The sequence below is a fragment of the Bison bison genome, unplaced genomic scaffold, assembly GCF_000754665.1.
Source record: "Bison bison bison isolate TAMUID 2011002044 unplaced genomic scaffold, Bison_UMD1.0 scf7180017863885, whole genome shotgun sequence".
NCBI classification, from domain to species: Eukaryota; Metazoa; Chordata; class Mammalia; order Artiodactyla; family Bovidae; genus Bison; species Bison bison.
This window is the reverse complement of record NW_011494457.1, coordinates 76,286-94,395: the sequence shown is the minus strand read 5'-3', so window position 1 is coordinate 94,395 and position 18,110 is coordinate 76,286. Positions and strand designations below refer to the sequence as shown.

General features: G+C 55.5%; 1 protein-coding gene across 1 annotated transcript in view; it reads right to left on the bottom strand.

Annotated features, from left to right (window-relative positions):
- The window catches only part of CACNA1I (calcium channel, voltage-dependent, T type, alpha 1I subunit), a 112,689-nt gene that overhangs the window by 94,357 nt on the left and 222 nt on the right, over positions 1 to 18,110 (bottom strand). The window contains exon 2 of the mRNA XM_010833752.1: positions 17,996 to 18,110. Coding sequence (XP_010832054.1) covers positions 17,996 to 18,110 — 115 coding nt within the window. The remainder of the gene's footprint in view (positions 1 to 17,995) is intronic.

Sequence of the window (18,110 nt, the reverse complement as noted above, 5' to 3'; positions counted from 1 at the left end):
CATCTCTACCCAAGCCCTGGAGTTGAACCCTGCAGAGCGTCCATCCAGCATGGCTAAGACTGGCCAGACACCCTGTACTTCTCTCCTCTCCTGTGGCTGGGTTACAGCTCATTGCCAGACTCCAGCAGGTCTGTGCCTGGGCTCCCCCCGACCCCTGCACAAGTCAGGGTGGGGCTCAGCCTCCTCAGGCCCGTCCAGGCAGAAAGGCTCCTGCAGCCAGCAGCCTGGGCCAGGCCTCAAGGGCACGTGCTTAGACGCGGGTGAGTGGGCTTTCCAGGCCAGGCTGCTCTCCTCTCTAACACCTTGCTCCTTCCTGGCTGGTTCCTGCTCAATCTTAGAACACAGCCCACTGATGTTCAGCCCCATCCCTCCCTCCCAAACCTAGAATCCCCAAGCCCCCAGGGGAATCAGGGGAGCCAGAACCCAGAAGGGCCCGAGGGCCTGGGTCATTCATGGGTTAACTTGCTGACAGGCTCATTGTCTTTATCCAAGGCTAGAACCTACATTCCAAGGGGACAGGGGGGTGGCATTCATGCCCCAACAGTGCCAAGCATCTAGGAGGAGCAAAATAAATGTCTGTCTGATTGAGTAAACCTCTCTAGGTGCTGCCCACTCTGACACCCAAAGATTCTTGAGTGTCCCCACATGAAAGCTCTGGCCCCTCAATTTCAAAGCCCTTTCTCTGAGCTCAGATGCAGCAATGCCAGTCAGACTCTCAGCCAGACCCCACCCAGCAGTGGGGTGAGGATCTCTTGCTTAATGGAAGATTGACCTGGTTTCCTTGGCAACCGCTTCCCTCCCATCCCCGGTCCTTGCTCACCTTGGGATACTGCCTTCCCTCCCGCCTCCCTGTCAGACCCTCCTTGCCCCAACTCTGCTCCTTCCTGCCCCCTCAAACCTCTGCCACTCTCCCGCCACAGCCTGTAATTAACTTCAGTCGTTGCCAGGGCCCCCTTCTAGCCTGAGCATCGCTCCAGCAGCAGCTTCATCATTAATTAACTTTTTTGAAGTTCAAACGTTCTAATTACCAGCAAACGTCCCCCATCCTCTTTGCCTTTTCCCCTGGCCTGTCGTGCTCTCTCTCCTTCCAGCCACCTCTTCTGCTCCCTTTGCCCTTCCTGCCAGCTTCAAGTTCAAAGTGCACTTGGCAGGTGTCTTCCAGGAACCTGGCACTCCCACTTCTTCCTAACCAAGGCCCTGAGCAGTGGGGGTCAGCAGACCCATTTTACGGATTAGGAAAACTGAGGTTCAGAGAAATGAGGGGCCTCTCCCAGCTCACACAGCTGGGAAGCGCTGGAGCTGAGATTCACCCCAGACCTGCTCTCCTCTGTGATGCAGGGCTTGTCTCTGCCCGTGTCTTCCCTTGCCAGCCTCTGAGGCCTCAGCTCATCTTCAGCACCTCTCACCTGAGCCCTGCCCAGCCTCCCTGCTGGCCTCCAGCTCTGGTCTCTGCCGCTCCAATCTGCCCTGCATACAATCCCGAAGTGTTTGTTGTGTGGCCAATACTATCCAAGCTTTTTGCAAGCATTATCGCATTTAATCCTCCAGCCCTATTACAAGCCCCAGTTACAAGTGAGGAAACAGAGTCACAAAGGGGAACACAATTTTGCCCAAGGACCCTAGCTGGAAAAAGGCAGAGCTGAGCTACAAAAACAGAGCCTGCTGTTCTTGCCCCATTTCGTCATCGCCAAATTAATCTGGCTGAAGTCCAATTCTGATTAGACCTCTCCCCTATTCAAAAGCCTTCCAGCCTCCCTAGCCTGACACCCACAGCCTCCTACACTCTGACCTCAATGAACTCTTCTGGCCTCTCCCGCCAGCCTTGGCATGCACTGAACTTCTTGCTGTCCCCAATTATACCCTTTGAATGAGATATGCATGCATACCTTTCTACCAACATGCATATCTTTCTACCAACTTTACCAGGCAAACTCCTACTTATCCTTCACAGCCCAGGTCATCTGTCACCTCTTCTGGAAGCTTTCCTGAAGCACCTTTCCCCACTCACTTAGTGGTGGCTCAGCCTCCTTCCCAAAGTGCTCCCCACCCACCTGGTCTAGCTCATATTGCGTTAATGAACTTGGCAGTAGTCATGACTACTGCCTGCCAGGCCCCTAGGGACATGGCCCTAACTCTTCTCATAGCCCACAGGGAGCAGATGGAGAAATGGCCTGGAGAGCTGGAATGACCTGGCCAAGGTCACGGTCAATGAGATGCCCGAACGGTCTGACTTAGTGGTGCTGGAGCCGCTGCCACAGGGCCACCTCTGGTGCACGTCCCTCGAAAGGGGCAGATGGAGCGGCTTTCACCTCTAGATGGCTCAGCTTCAGGGATGGACAGTCTCAGCCCTGCCCCAAGGCACTCAGGGAAATCCCAGATGGCAAGGCTGGGCCCTTTCCAGGAGCCTGCGAGGCTCAGAAGTCAGGCCAGAGCTGGCATCACTGTCTGCAGATCCTGACACACTCCCCACTGGCTCGGGGATCAAAGGCATAAGCCCTCCTTGAAGTTAAACCAGACCACGTGGCGTGGGGAAGGAGAGTGGTGGAAGGCGTGAAGGGCCTGGCCCAGCGCCCAGAGCTGCCATCGTTAGTCACAAGCACCAGGAAATTCTGAAAGCCGTCAAGCAGAGCTCCGGGACTCTGGGACAGCACAAGAGAGGACAGAGGCCCAGAGAGGGTGGTACAGGATTGCTGGGTAACAGGGCAGGCTGGGGCCTGGGTGCCAGCTCCAGGTGGGAAGCTGGTGTGAAGCTCAGGGCCCCGCCGGCACCCAAGGCTCTGTGGTTAGGGCCCTGCCACTCTGCCCCCTTGGCCGCCCAGACCCTCACGCCTCTCCAGGTGACCTTTGCCACAGAACAACCCCATCCCGGCCCTCAGAGAGCCCCTGATCCCATCCCCACTGCACAGAGGGGACACAGAGCGGCAGAGAGCATCCCAGGGACATGATGACCCTGGAGCAGAAGTGACCCTCATGAAAGAGACTCCCCAGCCACAGGGTCCCTGAGCTTTTCACTTTTCTAATGAAATAGCAAATATTAATAATATGTCATTTCAACCTTACAGTAAGCACATGAGGAAGGGACCCCAGAGGCCCCAGAACACAGAACCCATGTGATCGTGGACAAGAACCAGGGCTTGTCATGTATGTGCAACAGGGAAGCCCCTATCCTTGTCCACCTCTTCTATAACAGGGTCCAGGGTTTCTCATTCTTTGACTTTGGGCGAAAAAAAAAAAGCCACCTCACCAGCAAAGGACTGAGAATCTCAGACTGGTGTTATCTGCTGATTACTTAACGTGACCTTGAGTAAGGACAAGAGATGCGATCACAAACCCTTTAGACCATGGCTGCCTCCCAAGGACTGAACCTTCACTCACAGGCTTTAAATACAATCAATCAACAACTTGGAGAGTCGTCCTTCACCTTCAGCCGAGTCCCCTCAACTGGCAGGTGCTACTGTTACCCCATTTTACAGATGAGGAAACTGAGGCACCAGCATTGGCTCCAGGGCTCCAGCCACAGCCACCTAGGGTCATACCATGGCTGGTATGTGGCAAAGTCAGGATTTGAACATGCTTCTCCTGACTCCAAACCCCATGTTCTCAGCCACATGCTGTGGCCTCAGGGAACAGGGCCTGGACTGGCACATGCTCAGTGGAATATTTGCTTTTCCCTTCCGACTGGGAGACTTCCCTGGTGGCTTAGACGGTAAAGCATCTGCCTACAATGCGGGAGACCCGGGTTCAATCCCTGTGTCGGGAAGATCTCCTGGAGAAGGAAATGGCAATCCACTCCAGTGTTCTTGCTTGGAAAACCCCATGGACAGAGGAGCCTGGTAGGCTACAGTCCATGGGGTCGCAAAGAGTCAGACACGACTGAGCGACTTCACTCACTCACTCACTCACTCTGACTGGGAAGGAAGGAGATGGTGGAGGAGAGGATGGGAGAGGAAGCCAGTGAGGAGAGGGTGCCAGCCTCAAAGTCCCCAGCAAGAGCTGAGCCAGACCAGGACCATCTCCACCCCATGCCTGGCTGCTGTCTTAAGAAGCTGGGGTGTCACCTGGTAGGACAGAGCCACCAGCAAAGCTACGATGCCAGGGGCCCCCTTGAACCTGCCACTTCCTAAAGAGAAGAGTGACTGGCTGGGCAATGTCCAGAGCCCAACCAGGCCCCTCAGGGCAGCCTCCTCTTCAGGAACCAGAACCAGAGGCCTGCACGGTTACCATGGCAACCACCACCCTCCATCCTGCAGGCTCAGCTGACAGTCATGGTTTCTGCAATTCCAGGGGGCTCTGGGAGGGTAGGTAGGGGATGGGAGTGCTCGGTTTGGCTGGGGCAGCCAAGTTTGTTTTTATTTTTGTCAAATCTGAAATCAGATCCATTTCCCAGTGTGCACTTCGGTTGTCTAAATAAATCAAGTGGAGGAAGCAAGCTGGGAGCTACATGCTCCTAGACCAGGGAGGCAGGGAAGGTGAGCCTGCCCCTATACAGAGCTCCCTCCTCTGTCTGTCTCCAGGGCATCCAAGGATGGGCACCCAGGCCTCAGGCCTTCATAGACCAGGGCCCGAGCTTCCAGACCCTTGTTCTTGGGCCAGCTCTGTGCTCTTCCAAGGCCAGGTTCACAGGCATCCATGGAACACCTACTGGATACCTGACCTGTGAATCAGTGTACTGAGATGAGCCAGGCTGGAGGTGCCCAGAGTGCTTACCTGTTCTAGGACCTGCCATGGTCTGAGGCCACGTAGTATGCACTGTACTAGAAGTGGCTACCATCCTGAATGTTAGCTGTGCTTCAGGCCCTGGGCTTTAAGGAGGAGATCCATTCACTTACTCACTCATTCACTCGACTTATCTTTATGAGGCACAACCACTCTGGAAAGCTGCTTGGCAGCATTTATTAAAACTAAACAGAGGGCTTCTCTGGGGATCCAATGGTTAAGAACCCACCTGCTAAAACAGAGGACATGGGCTCAATTCTTGATCTAGGAAGGTTCCACATGCCACAGGGTAACAGCCATGTGCCACCAACCACTGAGCCCTCACTCTCGAGCCCATAACTCCTGAGCCCACGTGCCACAACTACAGAAGCCTGAGCACCCTCGAGCCTGGGCTCCACAGCAAGAGAAGCCACCGCAACAAGTAGCCCACGCACCGTGACTAGAGAGCAGCCCCCACTCTCCACAACTAGAGAAAGCCCTGTGCAGCAGTGAAGCCCAGGCACAGCCAAAAATTAAATAAATAAGTATTTTTTAAAAAAGAAGGGTGACTTTAAAAAACATAAGCCCATGCTAGGATCCAACTGTGCCACTCTTGGGTCCACGCCCCCCAAAGAAATGCCCAAATAAGTCCACAAAAAAGCACGTGTTACCTTTAACAGTCCCAACTTGGGAACAATCTAAGTGGCCATCGACAGGAGAATGAGTCGGGCAGGAGATTTCAACTGGAGATGATTTGGGCCCCCGGGGGGACATACGGCCATGTCTGGAGATGTTTTGGGTTGTCACAACTGGGTTTTGAAGGAGGCTCTTGGTATCTGGTGGATGGAGACCAAGGATGCCGCTCAACGCACCACAATGCCCAGAGCAGCCTCACCACAAAGAATTCTCCAGCCTGAAATGCCCACAGTGCCAAGGCTGAGAAACTGCGACACATTTCCTTTGATGGAACACTACTCAGTGACCTAAAAGAACACGCTACCACAGCTGCGTGGATGGAGCGGCCAGACCTGACAGTGGTAACAGGAGCCAGAAGAGCAAAGAGCGTCCAAGTCATACGAAGTGAAAACCCAGGCAAAGCGAAGCAACAGTGAGAGAGGGCAGCAACTCTAGAGGAGAGAGAGTTCATCCCGGGTGGAGTGAGGGAGCCTGCGAGGGCTGGAGATGTCCTTCTTGGACGGAGTGAGGTCACAGGAGTGTGTTTACATGGAAAAATGCCTTGAGCTAGACATTAAGATTTGCGAGCTCTACTGCATGCACATTTTATCACAATGAAAAGTGTAACAAAAAGTGATGCCGAGCGACAGCTATAGGGAAATATAAAATGCAACAATTAAAAAGCCACAACCCCTGCTGGGGCACTGGCTGTCAGGGACCCCCCAGAAGACCTTCACCACAACCTGTTCCACAGACTTGCCCGAGGCCACAGCAAGGGACGGAACGGGGATCTGAACCTCGCAGCATTCTGTCTTCGTTTAAGAATTTCTTCTGTCCGAGCCCACGGCAACCTTGGAAGATGGGCATGGCAGACATCATTCCACCCACTTTACAGATATGAAAATGAAGGTCCCAGGACTTCACTAGCGATCCAGTGGTTAAGACTCCCCGCTTCCACTGAAAGGGGCATGTATTTGATCCCTGGTCAGGGAACTAAGCTCTCTCATCCCACATGCCTCATGGTGTGGCCAAAAAAAAAAAAAGAAAGAAAATGAAAGTTCAGAGGTGGCAGGATTTGGCCAAGCTGACACAGTGGTTCAGCTGAGACAGAAAATTGTTCCACAAAGTGAATGGACCCGCTAGGCAGATGGTCCTCATCCTCTCTCCACTTACGTGCTTCTAGTGACAGGGAGCTCCCCACACGACACACAGCCCTTCCCCAGGCTGACTGGTTCTAGTGATAAGCTATAAGTTCAGGGGGCTGAGATCCCTTAGAAAGAGTGTCGCTGGCCCCAAGCCCACTTCTTAGAGTCTGTGTAATTTGACAACTCATTGAATTTGGCCAAAGTCTTTGATTCCCAGATGCCCAGCAGGCCTCCGTGCCCAGTGCAGACAGCCGAAGTGGAGGAGGCAGTGGCGAGGGAACTGGGGCCGCCAGCCTGGAAGAAAACCGGGGTGGATGGTCCATGGAAGGAAGCTCCCGCCAAGGAGACCCACCAGATGCCACACTTCAGCCACTGCTGAAGAGACGGGCAGGGAAGGCCCCTGGGGACCAGGGTCCCGCTGTCTGCGAGCCGACCCAGCCTCAGGAGCCCATCCACAAAGAAGGTGCACCCGCCGGGGAGCCTCTTGGAGTCCTAGCAGAGGGTGCGGAGGCCTCCCCGGGCCCCTTACAGAACCTCAGACGTGCCCCTGATGACAGTGTGGTTCTGTCCCGGTGTCCCGCCCCCAACCAGGCCGTGCTCTCCAAGAGCAGCGCATATCCGACCTTCTCTGTGCCCAGAGGCCCACCTGGAGCAGCAGCTCAGGGCATCTACAACCTCAGGAAGGAGTGAGGTGCCCGTCACTTGGAGGCATCGAGGAGGCTAAAGAGGGATTTCTGTGTTGAAGGGATCTGCAGCCCCGCTCCCCACCTCGAACGCCCCCTCCTCTCCTTTCTAACATCCATCACTCACTATTCCTATACTCAGCCCCTCTTCACTGAGCCCCCGCCCCCGCTCTGTCTGGCCCACAGTGACCCTGGAAGCCCTGAATGAAGATGACATGGTCCCTGCCCTGCAGAAGCCATGGGCAGACACAAACACTAACGGAGATGCGGTTGGACAGGGTGAGGGCTGGACAGAGGGTGATGCCGCTCTTCCTTGGCCTCCTGGGGGCCCATCCCCCACCACATGTCTTCTCTGCCTGCCCCTGACCACACATGTGTACATGTTCACATGTGCATTCACACGGAGCCCCTCCCACACTTACACACGCCAAAGTGTGTGCACACCAGCCTCCACGCCCCCTGGGGGCAGCAGCACTGGGCACGGCCGACCCACTCTCTCCCCTGCACCAGCAGCTCTTAAGCATTTCTGTACCTCCTGGGGAAGTTCATGAACCCTTTCTCAGAATACTGTTTTTAAGTGCATAATTTTTTTTAAGAAAGCTTAGTATTAGAAAAGAAAGAAGACAGTTATGTTAAAATAGTTGTCAAAATATTTTTTAGGAAAACAAATTTGTGATGGAGAACTCTGTGTGCTTCGTTATCAACACAATGAATAACCAAAGCCAGGGGCGGGTCTGAGCCTGTGTGCCTGGGAAGCCGGGGAGAATGACAATGACATTCCCAGAGCTCTACAAGGAACCGTGATGTGGCTCAAAATATCGGTGACTGCTGCTGGTGACAGTCGCAGGAACTGCCGGCAACCCCATTGTGCTCGGCTGCCTCTGTTCATAACACAAAGAAATGCTACATTTCAGTTGGAAGTCAATGAAACCAAACACGCAGCTTGTCCCGATTCAAGTGGATGAACCTCAGTTTAAGACCCTTGTTCCAGAAACTCCTGCTGGGCGCTGGGGACACCACAAGCCCCTGGACAGACCCTCATCCTGCTTGATGGACCTCACCCTTTCATTGCTGGCCTTTCTCGGGCTCCCCAGGCCCCTGAGATTCCCTCTCCATCCACTGAACCCACACCCAGAGCCACAGCCTCGATGATCCTCCCTGGACTGACAGGTCCAGAGTGAGCCACAGCCTCCCAAGCACTGCTCTGGGATGTCCCAGGGAACCTCTCAAAGTCATCATGTCTAAAATGGGATAGGTCATCCTCTCTGCAGACCACCAAACTCCCCCCTGAACTTCCCACCCCCCGAACGATGACCCCAACTACCACCAATCCTGCAAGCTGTCCAGGCTAGAACCCCTCAGAGCCCTCCTTCCCCTCACCCCTGACGTCCATCTCAGAGACCTGTCCATCTCACCCCCTAAACCTCTCCTCTCCATCCCACCTCTGAACCCCACTGCCCCAGGCAAGCCTCGCTCTCTCACTCCTAAGTCCTTGAACAGCCTGCTCCTCCTGCAGCCCTGCCTTCTCTGACACACCCTCCACGCAGCAGTCCGAGGGCTCCTCCAAAACCAAAAGCCTTCCATGGCTCCCTACTGCCTTCCAGAGAATTTCCAGACTCGTTGGCTCTGCGTTCCATTGTGTAAGAGCTTTTGGCCAGCCTCCTCTCTGTCTGTATAACCTCCACCTCCAACCTTGTTGACTAGGATGTGCTTCGCTGAAAGCTTTGCTGCACACCCACTATGTGCAGCATAGGGCTGAGGGTCAAGGCTGAAGAAGAGACAGGCATTAATGGAACATGGAGCCTGCCCTCAGGGAGCTCACAGTCTAGCAGAAGGTGAAAATAAGAAGTCAGGTACAAGAGGTCTTGTAAGTGCTACAAGGAGAGAGTGGTGGTGCCCAACAGAGGGTTGGGCTGGGTATTCTGCATTTGCCAAATAACTGAATGGTTGATAGATGGGTAGGTAGGAGGGTGAGAAGGAGGCCTTTGTGTGGTTGGAGCGATGGATGATTGAATGGGTAGATGATTGGGAAGGTGGGTAGATAAATGCACAGATGTAAGGACTGAGTGAATAGATGGGTGGGTGTGCAGATAAACAGATGAAGAAATGAAAAGATGAATGGATAGATGGGTGGATGGATGGATGAGTGGGTTGGGGAGTGGCTGGATGAATTGATGCATGAAGCAAAGGAAGGCGGGTGGGGAGATGGGTGGGTGGAAGGAAGGGGGTGATCAAGAATGTGACTCCTAGTAAATGGCAGCTCCAGGACTCAAACTCAAGTCTAGGAGACCACAAGAAACCCTGCCAGTTGGGACTCTGCATGTCCTCCTCTTCTCTCTCAGTGATCATCCTCAGCTTCCCTCCGTCTCAGCCCTCCTCCTCACAAGACCCTCAGCTCCATGCTTTCCACACTCTCGGAGCTTCAGGAGATCTCAGGGACCTTCTGAGCCTCCGCACTATTGACATCAAGGGATGGAGGACCCTTTGTTGTAGGCTAGCCTGTGCGTTGTAGGATGTCTAACCTTTACCCACTGGCAACCAGTAACACATGCTGACACTGGGAAAGATAGAAGGCAAAAGAAGAAAGAAGTGGCAGAGGATGAGATAGTTAGATAGCATCCCTGACTCAATGGACATGAATTTGAGCAAACTCTGAGAGATACTGGAGGGCAAAGGAACCTGATGTGCCGCAGTCCGTGGATGGGGTCGGAAAGAGTCAGACACGACTTAGCGACTGAAAGACAACAATGCCCAGTAGCACACCCTCCCTGAGCTGTGACGACCAACAGTGTCTGCTGTTGCTGCTAAGTCACTTCAGTCATGTCCGACTCTGTACGACCCCAGAGACGGCAGCCCACCAGGCTCCCCCGTCCCTGGGATTCTCCAGGCAAGAACACTGGAGTGGGTGTCTGCAGACGTTGTCAAATACCGTGGGCAAAATCACACCCAACTGAAGATCACGGTTGATACGGTTCAATCCCTTCCTCAGTCCTGGTTTTTTTGTTTTTTGGAAATTGAGATGAAGACAGGAGGAGTGACCGCCTGAGGTCACAGGGCTTATACTTGGGCTGGGTCTCTTCCCCTAGCCCAGCCCCCAATATTCATACAGAATCTCACAGTCAGCCAAGGCTTCTCGTTCTGCTTTCTCATCTACATACAGGAGTCAGATAGAAATTGGAGCCCAGAGAGGTCAAGTGGCTTGCTCAGTACCACACAGCAGTCAGCAGCAGAGTCAGGATTTGAACTTGACGGGAGACAGGGGACGCAGGACTCCCCAGGGCAGCTGGGGAAGGAAACATGGATGGCGGCCCCATAGGAGAGCTGGAGGGAGATGAGCAGGAAGACCTTCTGGCTGATTAAAAAGACATATCGATTTCTCTCCCAGGGAAATGAACGGGGCCATTTGTCTCCCAACAGGGCCGCGAGGCAGTCTGAGGGAGGCGACAGGTCAAAGTCGGCCTCTGACATGAAGCTGCAACTGAGGGGGGACTGAACAGTAAAAATCCAATCGTGTTTTAAATGTCCCAGGAGGGGGTTGACTCTTCATTAGCCAGCCAGCCCTCCTTCTAATCCGCCCGCTCTATATCAATCACAATGAGGCTTCCCAGCTGGGCTCACCTCGGGGCTTCGAGGGGCTGGCGACACAGGCCCGGGCCCCTGCCCCAAGCCTCCTCAGCCACCACCTGGCAGGGTGGTCTGGACAAGCATGTCCCCTCTCTGAGCCTCGGCTGTCAAATGGGAAATCTCAAGGAGGGACCTGAGCTGCACCAGGCAGTGCATGGGAGGCCCTTAGGGATCACCAGCATCCTCTCTGGCACAGCCTTCCAGAATCTAGACCCCGAATGTCCCTCTGTGCTCAGACCCCACTCCTCTGGTCTCCCAGCCCAGCCCCCAGGCTGTAGTCAGCGACCTTGGTGACCCCAGCTTGACTCTGAGCCTCCGATCAGGCTGTTACCTCCACTGGGATATCATGCCCCGTCCCCACCTTCTCCCCCACCAAAGTCTCTCCTGCCCCACTCCTCATCCACGGAGGGCTCCTGCGGCTTCCCAGTCACAACGGACTGACCAGCCTCCTGGTGCCCACAGCCCACTCAGGGTCCCTCTGCCCAGTCTTTACCCCGTTTTTCTTCACTAGAGTATGATCTGGGTGTAGTTCTGCCTCCCCCATCAGATTGGGGTCTCCCGGGGGCCAAGGCTGGGTGCCAGGCCTGGTACACTGTGGCCCCCCCCCCAGCGTGGCTGAACAGCCCTCCACTTCTGTCTAGGACAGTGTTCAACACTACTGAAGCTGGGCTTCGCTAAACGCTTGTTGAATCCATCAATTGATTGATCTGTATCTATTACAGGTGGTTCCTGCTTGGTCTCCTGACCTTAGTCTCTCTCCCTCAAGCACCTGCCATTCTGCTTCAGGAGGAACTGTTCTAATAAATGAAATTACATGTGCCCTATCCCTGCTGGACATCCTTCAGTGGTTCTGCAGTGTCCACAAGATGGAGAGTAAGCTCTAACCTGGCATTTCATACCCTGCTATCCCGCCCCTCCTCACACCACTCCAGCCACACTAAACTCCTTCCTGTTCCCTACACTAGTCCCCCTGCCTAAAACACCATTCCTCATCTGCCCTCCTGGGAAACTCCTACTCATGCAGCAAGACCCAGCCAAATGTCCCCTCCTCCAGGTAGGCTTCACCAACCCTCCTAGGCTTTGTCAGGGGCAGCTTCTGCACCTGTAGCTCTGTTTATATAGACATCTCCAGGTGACAGTACCTGAGACTGCCCTATGGGTCAGGCTCTCCCTGGCCCAGCCAGGCTCCTCCGACTGGCTGTCAGGTCCACCCTGCTGACCAATGAGTGTGCAGCATCCACTCTGACCACCGCGAGCATCCCCAGGGCACAGCTTGGTGCTGACTTGTATTTCTGAGAAAAACAACCTTCTCTACGCCAGATGGAGGGAAACGGACAATTTCCCAGACATGTGCTGCTTCTTCCAGCAACACTTGCCGTCCGTCTGGACGTTCCCTTTGGGCCAGTGCTGAAGGAGGAGGGGATACCCTCCCCGAAAGAACCCCTTCCCCAGCCATTAGCAGGCCCTGGCCTGAGAGTCCTGGGCTCTGATCTGTGCTGGCTTTGTCCACTACTCAACACGTGCCCTCAGGCAGGTCAGGCTCCCTTCCTCAGCCTCAGGCTTCCCAGCTGTAGAATGGGGAGCTAGCAGACTTCTGGTCCCGGCACCCCACGGGAGGAGAGTATCTGAGAGGTCGTGGCAAGCAGGAAAGTACTTTGTAAGGCAGAAAGTGATGAGACGCCTGTGCGTTGGAGACAGAGTCAAGTGAGAGCCACGGGCCCAGCCCTCTGGGACCCCACTGAGGGAGGAGGAGACAAGGCTAGCCACCAACAATCTCCCGAGGCCGGAGGCTAGGGAAGGACTGCGGGAGGATAGAGAGGAAAAAGCTGAGATTCCTGCAGGTGGTGGCCAGGAAGCTGGTGCTGGTGGGGCTGGCAGGATTTGGCACCCTAGAGACTGGGGGAGAGGGTGTCTCAGGGGGCAGACCCAGCGTAAGCAAAGACGGGCAGGCAGGGGTGTCAGGAAACACGAGCAGCGTGTTTGGGCTTCAGGATAGAGTGTGTGAAGGGAAACAGCAGAAAGGCGGCTGGAGGCCAACCAGGTGGATGGTGGAAGGCCCCGAATCCAGGCTAAGTGAGACTATTCTGGGGGTGAGATTGCCGCTGAAGGTTTCTGAGGGAGGAATGAATAAGCAAACAAATGGAAGAAGGCAGCGAGGGAGGGAGGGAGCGAACAGCCCTTAACTGATGACAAACCGCGTCCACACCGGGAGCCCAGGACCCCCGGAGGATGAAGGCGAGTGGGGAGGAGGGGTGCAGGAAACAGGCACTCAGCAGAGGGCGCTACGCTCTGGGTTCCTGCTCGGGGGTTCTCTCCACCGTGTGGGAAAGAGGAAGGAGGAAGATGCCAGCTGTCAGTGGGGCAGGAGGGGTGAGATCCCAGAGGCCACCTGTTTAGACAGGAAGAGGTGGAGGAATACAGGCTCGGATTTCCCAATGACCCCGACCCAGGGAAAGGGCTCAGAACAGGAGGGGGAGGGGGGTTAGATTAAGGAGGACTTCCTGACAGTCAGTCTAGAGCCTCAGAAGGCCCAAAAGGTGCTTATCAATTGACCCCAGGCCCATCTAATGCAGCAGAGGCGTAGCCCACCAGAGGCAGGGGGATGGACTAAATGACCAGAGCAAGGGCAGCAGGGCGATGGGAGGGTGGTGACACCCCATTTCTCTTCCTGTGGTGAGGGCTTTCTTGGCCTTCTCCCCCTCACTCCCCAAACTTCATGCCCTCCCTCCACCCTGCAGGAGTCGGCATCTCTCTCCCTGGGGGCAACCCAGCCCACAGGCTTCTCAGACCATCATCCAGACACAGGACCCAGCTATCCACCAACCTTGAAAACCCTTGTCCTGAGCCGGGTCACCCAAGTCACCCCAGTGTGTCCCCGTCAGCTCCATCATTGGCTCCAGGGTGCGCACAGCTGCTACTCCACACTTAGCAGTTTTCCCAGTCAATGCTTGCCCTGGAATTCTCACTGGAACCCCTGATGTTCCCAAGTGGGGGTCGTTGAAGTTCCCATTTCACAGATGAGCAAACTGAGGCTCAGCAAAGACAAAGGCTCCTTGGCCAAGAAGGTTAACATTCATGCTTGACCAAGCTACAATCCCTGGGGTCACCTCTGTGACCCCCAAGGCAGCCATGCCTCCACTCGGACCCCCTTTCCGGCCCCACCAGCACCCTCAGCCACCAGCCTCCCCAGATCCCCTCTCATGATGGTCTCCTGGCTGGCTTCTCACCAAGGGAGCCAGAGTGACCCTCCCCTGCACAAAACAGCCATAGTTGGCCTCTGAGCCTGGTACATGGCAGGCACTCAGTAAAGGCTTGCCGACCCAGCTCATGAATGGGTGAGTAAAGGACGGATGAACAAGAGCCCGTTCGCCCACCTCAGCAAATTCACTGAACCCTCACAGCGAACAGCACAAGGCTTGACACCGCAGGGCTGTGATGAGAAAATGGACCCTGTCTCTTCCTGCCCCATGATGACCCAGGTCAGAGGGTCTGCAAGGCGGCAGGGGTCTCAGCCAGGTGGGCTTCAATGCAAGCGCACCCACAGACCCTCAGTCCTAGCAGCAGAGCCAGGCAGGGACGGAGGAGCAGATGAGAACCAGGACCACAGCCATGAAAGCACAGAGCGAGCACACCTGCCCACCGGGAACACAGAGCCCCATCCCTGCACACCACGGGGACACTTTCTGACAAAGGCAGCAGGGAAGTGAGCACCCCAGACAGCCCCTCCTGACTCGGGGAGACTGCCCGAGTCTCCCCATCCTGCAGACAGGCAGGCCGAGGGCGAAAGAGGGGAAGTGACTTGCCCAAGGTCACCGGCAGCTGGTGTCTCCTGCCTCCCGGCCCAGGCTGGCGCCCTCCCCCTGCCCAGCAGAGAGGCAGCCTCCACAGCCGACCGGCTCCCACCACGCATGGCTGGCTCCCACGGCTCTGGCTCAGGGCAGGCTGGCATGGGGCAGGCAGCAGCCAGGGGCACGCGGGGAGGCAGGGGGCTGCAAAGTCCTCCTGGGGGGTGGCCCCTAGCAGGGCACAGTGAGGTGGCTGCCGAAGGTAGAAGCTGGAACCCAGGAAGACCCTCGCCCAGCCGCCCGGAACTGCAAAGCATCCTTGCTCCGGTGGAGTGTGCAGAACCTGTCTCCAGCCTCCGAAGGTGGCAGCCGTGTCCTGGATAAAAGCTGAGCCTGGGGAATTCAGAGAGATTGAGGTTTTTGTGCTAGCTTTACCACATCCTGGCTGTGCAACCTGGATAAAAGTTAGTCAACCTCTCTGAGCTCACTTTCCCCATGTGTAAATGGGGCTCTGAAAGCCTACCTCCTAGGGGGTAGTTATAGGGGTTAAAAGGTGATACTGCAGGCAAAGCATTCAGCACAGTTTAAGTGCTGGCTCTTGTTATTATCACCGCCCCTCCTCCCTGACCCCACTTCTGGGCTGGACACATGGCTGGGTGCTTTGCAAGAATCATCTCTAATCGTCTTTGTCCCATCACAGAGATGAGAAAACTAAGGCTCAGGGAAAGGAAACCAGAGTACATACAACCCACCACTGGCCGTTCTCCCGCACACCGCCGGTGACATGCCTAAGAAAGGCTCTCAAAATCTAATCGAGGGTGGAAAACGGGTTTCAAACTGATTAGTCATGCTGCCAAGGGTGCCCTGCTGGAGGACGCTGTGATCGATTAGCAATGTCTGCACGGATGAGGGCACGGGTATCAGCATGGTAACTGGCACAAATCTACCTAAATCACAGAGACAGAATCTGATTTTCCCTGGGAACAATGCCCTCTGAAGGCGTTATGTTCTACCTAAAGACGTGATGCCCAGTGTCTTGTTGAATCTACCACGAGCAGTGTTTACTCAGCTGTAAGTGAGGGCCCTGATCACTTTTGGGCACAGGTGATAAGAGTGATAACCACATGTGTGGTTTTCTAGGCTACAAAGACGTGCTTTCCCATGTGCTAGTTATGTACTGCTTTGGTCTTCAATGCAATCCAGTAAAATGTGTAAATACCGTCTCTGTTTAACAGATGGAGAAACTGGGGCTCAGAGAGGTTAAGAAACCAGCTTGTGGTCACACAGCAAATAACAGGCAGAACCAGCCCATGGGTCTGTCTTACTCCGGTCCCCAATGCTTTCCACATGCCACCTACCCATGAGTCAGACAGCACAACGGGGGACCTCCCTGGCAGTCCCATAGTTAAGAATGTGCCTTCCAATGCAGGGGACGTGGGTTCGATCCCTGATCGGGAAACGAAGATCCCACGTGCCATGGAGCAACTAAGCCCAGGCACTACAACTCCTGAGTCCACACACCAGAACTAGAGAATCCCTGCACCTCAGTGAAAACCCTGCATGATGTAACAAAGACCCCATGGATGGCAACTAAGACCCACAGCAGCCAAAGAATAAATATTTTTTAAAATAAATTAGTTGATTCAAAAAAAAAAAAAAAGAACAGCACAACGGACCCCCTGACATTTCAGACGCAGAGTCCTCCCAGCTGAAACCCGGCTGACAGTGTGAGCTTAAGGCCCAGGCCAGGTAAGGAACAGTGCTGACCTCTGGGTGAATGGACCTCTGCCACCCCAGCTTGGCAGCTTACGGAGGGTCCCAGCGGCCTTCTGTCTCTCCAATGAGTCAGGCGGTGACTCAGGGCCTGCCTCTGGGCTGGGGGAGGAGCTGAGTCAGGAAGCACCAAGTTTCAAAGGGCAGCTGGCTCTGAGCCAGGGCCCCTCAGCACCAGGGACTCCGGCACTTGGAACAGTCTGTCCCGGGCGGACCTCCCACACCGCCCTGCTCCCACCCCGGCCTGCAGGTCCTGACAGCCTTTCCCTACTGGCCTGACCCTGACACCTCCATGTCCACCATTCCTTTGGGTTCTTGATGGAGAGCAGGCTCCTGCAAAGTCTGCAGATGCAATGGCTCATTTTTGGTTGTTGCAATAACGGAGGGCTGCTCCCTACCAATATTTAGGGGCCAGGAAGAGCAAACGTCCTGTGCCCTGCAGGACAGCTCAGACCACACAACACCATCACGCTCCAAATGCCAACCCTGCCCGAACTGAGGAACACTGGGTTACGCAATGCTCCTTTCCTGAGCTCCTTCCCAGGAAGGAGGGGCAGGAGGGAGGTTTGTGGCTGGGGAAGAATCCTGGAGCCCTCGGCACGGGATCAAAGAATCCCACTACATCCCCCCAAGATCCCAAAGCCCAGCCTGAGTGCCCCGTGATGGGGCCTCTGCTCCGTTCACTGTGGAGACACGCGCCCAGCGAACACTGCAGGAGCACCCACGATGTGCCAGGCACTGTGCTGGGTGCTGGGGTCCCGCAGGCAAAAAGACAGGCTTGGTCTGTGTCCTGGTCACTTGGCAGTGCCCTGGAGGAGACAGTGTCAGAGTCTGAGTCCCACACGCGCTCAGGACAAGCAAGAGAGGCGGAGGAGGAACCACAGAGGGCTGCCCTGAGGAAGCGACATGTAAGTGGGGATTTGAAGGAGGCAACAAAGGATTTGGCCCAGTGAAGAGGGAAGGGAAGGCTTTTCAAAGGAGAGAGTGTGTGAGAAGGCCCTGAGGCCTGGAAGAGCAGGGGAAGCAGAATGAGGGGAGCGGGGCAGGGCCTGGGGGCTGGGTAGGACTCTGCTCGTGCCTCCAAGACCAAGGGAAAGGGTGAACGGTCTTCACCAGGGGGTGACCCGAGTGGAGGAGATGCAGCAAGGGGAGGCAGGAAGCTCTGTAAGGAGGTGAGGTGGGTGGAGCCTCACCCTGCGTGTCAGAGTCACCTGCCAACGGTCCAGGCCCACAGTTTCTCGTCAGGCTCTCATCACCCCTGTGGTCAGCAACCCCCAAATGACTCGATCACCAGGAGCTGGGCCACAGGCCAGGGTCTGACTTAACTCTGCTTCCTCCTGCAGACCTAAAGTTCACACCAGAGGGCTTCCTGAGCCGCCTGGACACTGCACTGACCACCCACGGTCATCAGCAACTCCCAGAACATTCACATCAGCAGGACGCCAGGTCCTCATCTGTCCGAGCTTGTGGTCCAAGATCTCCCAGCCCCAGCCCCTGAGCTTGCTAACCGACACCACAGCCTCTCAGCCTCAGTCCGGGCCGCAGGCCTCCTGGCCAGAGGGACCGGCGGGGCCCCGGGCAGAATCCAGATAAACCCAGGCCCCACAAAGGATATGGGTTACACACCATCTTGATGCACCAGTTCCGGGGACTGGTGGTCTGTCGCAGGCAGAAGAAGGCAACGGGGGCCAGGTCCGGGTGAGGGACTTCTGGGTCAACTCCGTCCAGGG